At 38.1% G+C, this 7,792-nt stretch overlaps 1 protein-coding gene across 1 annotated transcript; it reads left to right on the forward strand.

The window, feature by feature from the left end:
• Positions 1-1,388: 1,388 nt before the first annotated feature.
• On the forward strand, positions 1,389-7,245 carry GLYATL2 (glycine-N-acyltransferase like 2). The gene is given in 5 exon segments (XM_010987021.1): positions 1,389-1,466; positions 2,564-2,671; positions 3,876-4,002; positions 4,096-4,276; positions 6,837-7,245. Coding segments are annotated over 5 exon segments (903 nt in total).
• Positions 7,246-7,792: the final 547 nt, after the last annotated feature.

Here is a 7,792-nt window from a genome sequence, read left to right on the forward strand (position 1 = left end):
ACTTAATGTAGTCTTCAGGACAGCCTAAAAGGAGGTATTACTATGTCCATTTTATATATAGAGAAAATGAAGCTCAAAAAAAAATAAAAGTGAAGCTCAGAGAGTTTCAAATAAAGTGACTTACCTACCTACTCCAAAGACCATGTTCTTAACCATTGTGTTCCCTTTGTTTTGATTTTGGCTACACATACAAACACACAATGAGTGTTGGATTTTTCAGGATTGTTACAATAGAAAAAAAATTGATGGCTCCTCTATAAGCCATCAAAATTACTTGAAATTTCTTGTATTTGTTGAGTTTTGGAAAATACGGCTACTCATATAATGTCTTTAAGTATCATATACACCTTTATCAGGTATATGCAATATAAATATATATTATATAATTTTATATATAGTCAGGTATTTATGTGTACAAGACCAGAAGAAAGTTCATATGTGTATCATTTATATATTACTTTGCTTCAGAAAGAATTAGAGGTGGGTACTAATTTGTGATTATATATATTTTTGGCTTTGTAACACAGATATTTTTCTGTGTCATTAAATACACTTTGAAGACATCATTTTAATAGCTGCCTAGTAATCTATTATTTGGATATGCCATCATTAATGACTTCTCTATAATGGATTTTGCATCATTTCTCAGTTTACAGTGCCATAATACTACAATAAATTTCCTGGTAATTACATCATTTAGATATCTATTATTATTTCCTTGGGATCAGTTTCTAAAAGTGGAATTACTGAATAAGAAAGTTTACTCTGTTTTTAAGATTGCTAAAATATAATTCCAGTTCCTAGATTTTGCCAATTTGTACGTGGGTAGTATCACCACTAATCAACAATTTTTTCTTCCTATGATTTTGGTCCTTAGGAAAAAGAGTCTACATACAATATGGTCTTTAGGATCTTTTCCAGAAAATTGCATTCCTTCAGGATGGCTGGAAATATAACTAATGCTATAGCAACATTCCAGCAAGAGTTTTAATGCTTGGGAGCCTCAAGGGTCCTCAAGGACGTTTCTGAAGAGATACATTATTCTTCATTTGCATATGGAGAGCTGAAGACATTTGCCTCTCAGATTCTTGGCCTGATTTGAATCAGATGGGTGTGGGGAGATTATTTTCACCAGATATGCTATGGAACTTTTTACTGTGAAATTGTAAAGAGATCCAAGGAGCCCTGAGGTCAAGTTGCAGCTCTGGGCTTTAGATTCTCACATATAAAAATGAAAAGCCCAGGTTAGATAATTTCTAAAAGCCGTTATCTCTGGCAATGTATGGTGTCCTAGGTGACTTCTCCTTCCTTCTCTTCCTGGACATCTGCCTCATTTCTCCAGGTGTTTTTGTTTATGTGTTTCTTTCCTTAGGTCATCTTCCTCAGGGATGTTTGTGCTTCAGGAACCCCAGAAGCTGCAGATTCTGTATGAATCCTTGGAAAAGACCATCCCTGAGTCCATCAAGGTGAGGGAGTAGGGAGAGACCTGGGGAAGAGGGCTGAGGTGTGAAAAAGATAGCTTCAGGCCTCAGAACCTCCCTGGCTAGATGGAGGTACAAGTCTGAAGTCAGATTCCTTCCACAGGGACAATCTTAATACCCATATCCAGCCCACTGCCTTGCTTCTTTTTTGGGCTCTTCAACATCTTTTGAATCAATTCTACTGCTATCTCGAGTAGATTTCCTTATCTGCTCCAGGCTGTTGGTCACCTGCAGCTTGGTGACCAGCCTCATTCATCTGACACAAATATGATCATATCACTCCCTCATTTTAAAATGTTAATAGCAATTCATGTCCAAGGCATAAATCTTGCACTCCTTAGTTGGATATACAAAGGTTTATCACAGAATGCCTCTTTATCTCACAACATCCTCCTTCCAGATAACACCTGCTACAATCATTGAGCCCCTCACAGTTCAGCAGCTGTGTTATAACCGCCAATTCCTTCAAGCATTCCTGCTTTTTCTCCTGCTTGAAACTACTTGTTCTCCTCTCTTTATTTCCCCAGGAAAAGACTACTTCTTCAAGACCAACTTTAAGGGTTGCTTCTTCTCTAAGTCTCCCACTACTTCCTAGGCAGGTAGTGCATTTCTTTTTTGGAACCCTGTACCACCATATGCATACAGCTATCAGAACATGTGCCCAGCTATGATTAGACCATGCATCTCTTTGTCCGTCTACATTTAACTGGAAGGCAGTGGCCATTTCGTATTTGCCTTGGAATTCTCCATACTTGACACAAATATGATATATAATAGATGCTAAATAAATGGCATGGTATTAAATTTGGAAATAGGGAAAATTGTATGAATTTTAAAAATGAATGAATGAATGTCAGGAGAGCCAATGCCTAATGATTTGTTATTAGCTTGGATTTCTGTGTAACCTTCCTGGGCTGTTTTGCAGTATGTCTTCCAATGAATAGTCCAGTGACCCATCCTGGAAGTGTTGTTCTGTCCTGTCAATTCCTCCTAACTCCTGGCTTTATTTTCCATGCCATGTCTAAGATTCAATCTCAAAGGAAAATTTCAACCTCCCCTGTTTTGTTCTGTTGCTCTTGTAGGTATATGGTGCTATTTTCAACATTAAAAATAAAAACCCATTCAACATGGAGGTGCTGGTGGACGCTTGGCCAGATTATCAGATAGTCATTACACGACCTCAGAAAGAGGTGAGAGCACTAGCTACTGAATGCTGAATGCCCCAGGATGTTCTCTGTGTGGGAATGCGGGAACTGAAGTGGGGGCCTGGGGAGAAGACCCTTAACACCTCTAATTCACACAGGGTTTGGAAGGGCGGCTTGGGAGGCTGCTTTAGGGAGAGGGCAAGACTAGGAGATACGGCATGGGGCTAGAACACATAGACAGTAATCCAAGATTTGTAAACAGCATTAGAATCCCAGCTGGTCAGTTCTTTTCCATCAAGATTCTGATCATAGGCATACACCTCAACAGAGATGCCTATGGCTGGAAATGGTTAGGAAGCGTTTTTCTTCCCCTGTGATTAAATAAACATACTCCAGTAATACCTGAGTCAGTGCTGGGTTTGAGATCTACATCTGCCAGATGACTAGTTTGACCTTGGGGATGTATGACCTTGGGAAGACTGCTGCTTTCTTAACAATAAAAAAGTGAGTTTGACAAAAATTACTATGTCAAAGGTTTGTTAAACAATAGATAAGTCCTGTATATTTAATAAGAATGCCTTCTCCATCTTCCAGAATATAAGCAGTGAATCCCTTACTTCCTGGAGTAGGAATATGTTAACAGCATCCCACTCCACTTATCCATTAACATAGTAATTTGGGGAATTAGAACCCATCACCGGCAGTGACCACCCCCCAGAGGAGTGTCAGCAGCAGAAGGGAAACAGGCCTGTGGTGGCAGACTGAACCCTCTACTCCAGGAGCTGTGGTGAGCTCTGGCTCTTTCCAAAAGTCCCCCCTTTTCACGTGCACACCAAGAGTCAATCACTATGCCAGTGCCAGAGTGCTGGGTCAGTGTTAGCTTAGGCATCACCTCCTTATGGATCCAGTCTTGACCCCAACCCTGTCTCCTGTAATTCTCTCCACACATTAAGCCTCCTCTCTTTTAGACCCTTAATACACACTATATTTGGTGTACCTTCCATCCCAGACAATGGAGCTACTGGCCCACCCTCCCAAAGGTGGTTGACTTTAGTGCACCATCAGGAAGGAACAACCTTTGGTGTGTCAGTAGTGATATATTCTATCAGGGACTCCAAGGACATTTTCTGCACCTCTCACCAAAAAAAATAGGGTATCAAACAAATGAGTCTCTGGTACTCCAGAAATGTCCAAGAACATTTTGTAAATTGTAGTGCAATCTAAATATGATTGATATTTGTTACATCAGTAGATGAAGGATGATCTGGATTATTATACCAACACTTACCACATCTTCAACAAAGCTCCTGACAAGTTAGAGGAAGTCCTGGCATGCCCCCAGGTTATCAATTGGGAACAAGCCTTCCAGATCCAAGGTAACTGATCTGAATTAAAGGCAAAGACATCCTGGTTAATTCATAGCAGATATGAAAGGAGTGACACAATGCCTGTCTTTCTTCTCTCACCAGGTTGCCAAGAGAGCTTGGGTCAGGCAATATGAAAAGTTTCAGCTTCAAAATCAGTGCAGGTGGATTACATGAAGACCATGCTCTTTATGGCAGAAAAACCAGTGAAACTCAAGACATCAATTGATGACAAGCTGGATTGGATGAAATTATTTAAAATGCCTAACATGGAGGAAGACAGAAGGTGAGATTTTACCTTTTGCTCCCTAAATTCCTGATAGAATCACTCAATTGCCCTAAGGGCCAGACTTGCAAATGTAGGATTTGAGACTAAATTATAATGGTGTATGAAGTTGGGTAAAGGAAAAGAATGATGTTAGCTAATGTTGGCTGAGCCTGGGCAGGGACTTCTTTAAAGGAGGTCCTTTGACATATTTTAACTCCCTTAGATCTCACAAGAGTCCTCCTGGAAAGATACTGGGCATTGAAAAAATCTTTACTGAAACAGTTCATTTTTTTCCCACAAAAATACAACATACTATGCAAAGTATACAAGTGTACAAAGCAAAAAATGAAAGTTTGCCCATTTGAATTGCCCTCAGTCTTCCTGTCTACATGTAAATATTCTTAACATTGCTATGTATGCTTCTAGCACTCTGTATATGTGAGTTGTTTTGTTAGATTTTTCCTACAACATATGCACATACTGTACTGCAACTTACTCTTTTCACTCAGCAATATATTATATACGTTTTCACTGTAAGCTCATACAGGTATCTTTCATTTATTTTCACAGCTGCATAGATTTCCATAAGAGGGAGATGTACAATTATGTATGTCCAGGTTAACACACTTTTGTTTTATCTCCAGTTCTTCCTAATAACAAAAATTCTGTGATAAATGTCTTCAGAAATAGATCATTATACAAGTTGTATATTACTGAAAGATGGATTCTTAGAATGGAAATGGTTGGATAAAAATATGTGTATTAAATGAAATTTATCACCAAATTGAATGGTAAGCATAATTGAATGATAGTATAACATGAAAAAACCTGTGTCCTTCAGTAGGGACATGGATAGATTCATTATGGTACAATCCAAACATTGGAATAATATGCAGTCATTAACAAGACTTTAACAAGCAGCTCTATGTGAACTGATAAATAAAGAACTACAAAATATATTGCTAAGTGAAACAACAAGATGGATAGAACAGTGTATACAGTATGCCATCATAGTATATGTACATGAAAAATTCCATGCAATGCCTCTGGAAGGTTATGTAAATATATTGCATCACTGGCTACCTCTAGAGAAGGTAACTGTGTAATAGGAGACCAGAGAAAAAAGAAATAATTATTTCCCATTAATATCCATTTATGCTTTATAATTATTTCACTACTTCAGAAAAAAAATCTAAATACACTTCAGATACATACAGTTGACTTAGCCAGGAGAGTCAACAATATTCAAATCCTGCTTTGGTTCAACTGTGTTCCTATAAGTATCTTAAGAGAAACATATGCACAGGGAAAAATAATAAATGGAAATTAAATAATACTTGATACTATAATTCTGGAAATCTGGAATGAAGTGTCTGTCCTAAGATGATTCTTTCTTTCCTCTAAGCTCAAATGCATATCTTGATGTCTTGTCACTCTGGGTTTGACTATACTACAGGAAGAAGGCAGGTGAGGTTGCTCAAGATCTTGAGGAAGTCGGGCCAGGATCAGGATCAAGCTTTCAAGAGAGCGAAAAAAGAATGCCTCACCCATGTGTAGACAGTTTAGCACCCGGTGACGGCACCACTAGCAAACATGGAGTGACTTTGAAGTTGACAAATTGCTGAAAACTCTTCCTCCTCAACGAGGTGTAAAACTTCTTAGAGTTCTTCCCCTTGCCCCAACCCCTCCTACCCCTTCCTACAGATGAGAAAACTCAGTCAGATGACTTGTCCAAGGAGTGAATCAGGACTAAAACCCTGATTGTTACCACCAAAAACCCCAATATTCTTTTTCCTATATTTGTGCTTCTTAGAACTGCATTTTTGTGCTTCTGTAGAGATATGTGGTTATGGGCTTTAGGACAGATGAAGCCAGGAGAGCAACATGGCTTTCATCTCCCTGTGATGTACATTTGATTGAAATATCTGTTGAAAGAAATATTATCTTGCATATTTGTATGTTTTGTGGAGTATAATTCAAAATCCACATTTTAAAAATTGAAGTATAGTTTATTTACAAGATCCTATTAGTTTCAAGTGTACAGCATGGAGATTCAACATTTTTATAGATCATACTTCATTGATCCTCAAAATAATGGCTATAATTCCTTGTACTGTACAATACGTCCCTAGAGCCTATCTTTTTTATACATAGTTTGTACCTCTCAATCACCTACAAAATCCTCATGTTTCATACATGGATTTTCAAAGAAAATTCAGCCATGTGGAGGGTTGCTCTGCCTGTAATCCTCACTCTTTTAGGAACATATGCTCATTTTCTCCTTTCTTAAGGTATTTGGTTGGACTTTTTTGAAATATATTATACTATATCTTGCTGACTCTCTGCTATGAAATGGATCATAAAGTACATAGGGCTTTTTCTCTCTCAGTTATTTGGGAAGATTTTGAAGCAGACTTATAAATAGTAGCATGTGCGTGTATTTGTGTGTGTTTGTGCATCTGTTTCCTCCTCTAGGCTATGGGATCCTTAAGGAAAGGGAAGGTTTCATATTCATTTTCTGCAATACTGATGTTTTGTAAATGTTGGCTGAATAAATGCACTTTTTTTTTCTGGACAGGGAAGGAAATTTTACGAACATCTTCTTGGATGTCTCACATGCACAGTTTGTAAATGAGCACTGGGACTTTGGAAAAAATGAAAGAAGTTTGAAATATATTGAGCACTGTCTCCAGAATTTTCCAGGATTAGGTGTGCTGGGTCCAGAGGGGCACCCAATCTCTTAGATTGTGATGGAACAGTCCTGTGAGTTGAGAATGGGTTACACTGTGCCAAAATATCGAGGCCAGGGCAACATGTTTCAAATAGGTTATCACTATGCAAATTATCTTGCTCAGAAAAAAATGCCATTTTATTTACATGTGACAGAAGGGAAAGAAACACTTCAAGAGGCAGTAGGAAGTTTTGGGTGGAAGGTTTGTCCTTGTGGCTGGCATCAGTGGAAATGCACCCCAAAGAATTACTGCTGATTGGCGCCATTGTCCATTTCAAGGCTTTCTTATCAGTGAACAAACATCATTGCAGACAAACGTAGTAATTTACATTAGCACAAAAACCATCCAATGATTTGGGATTTATGCATTGCTTAAGCCCACACTTGTATAATATTTTTGTCTTCCTTCTCCTCCATATTACAGAAAATTAGAAGATTGACCCTTCGGTGTCATACTTTTCCTTTGCGGTGACAGATATCTCAGAATTAAAGTTACCCAATATCAATCATTAGTGCCAAGATAACCCTTTATAAGTAATATTTTCTTCTTTGAAGAAGACATATTTGAAAATAAAAAGTCTGCTTTGAAAATTGTCTCCTCTGGTATCCTACTGTAACAAATTACCACGAATTTAGTGGCTTAAAGCAAAAAAATATATATTTGTGGTAGTCGGAAATCTGAAATGTGTCTTATGGGATGAAAATCAAAGTTTTGGCAAGGCCAGTTCCTTCTGGAGTCTCTAGGGGAGAATCATTCCGTTGCCTTTGAAGCTTACAGAAGCGCTCCACATTCCTTGGCTTCT

Source organism: Camelus dromedarius, chromosome 12 (assembly GCF_036321535.1).
Source record: "Camelus dromedarius isolate mCamDro1 chromosome 12, mCamDro1.pat, whole genome shotgun sequence".
Lineage (NCBI taxonomy): Eukaryota > Metazoa > Chordata > Mammalia > Artiodactyla > Camelidae > Camelus > Camelus dromedarius.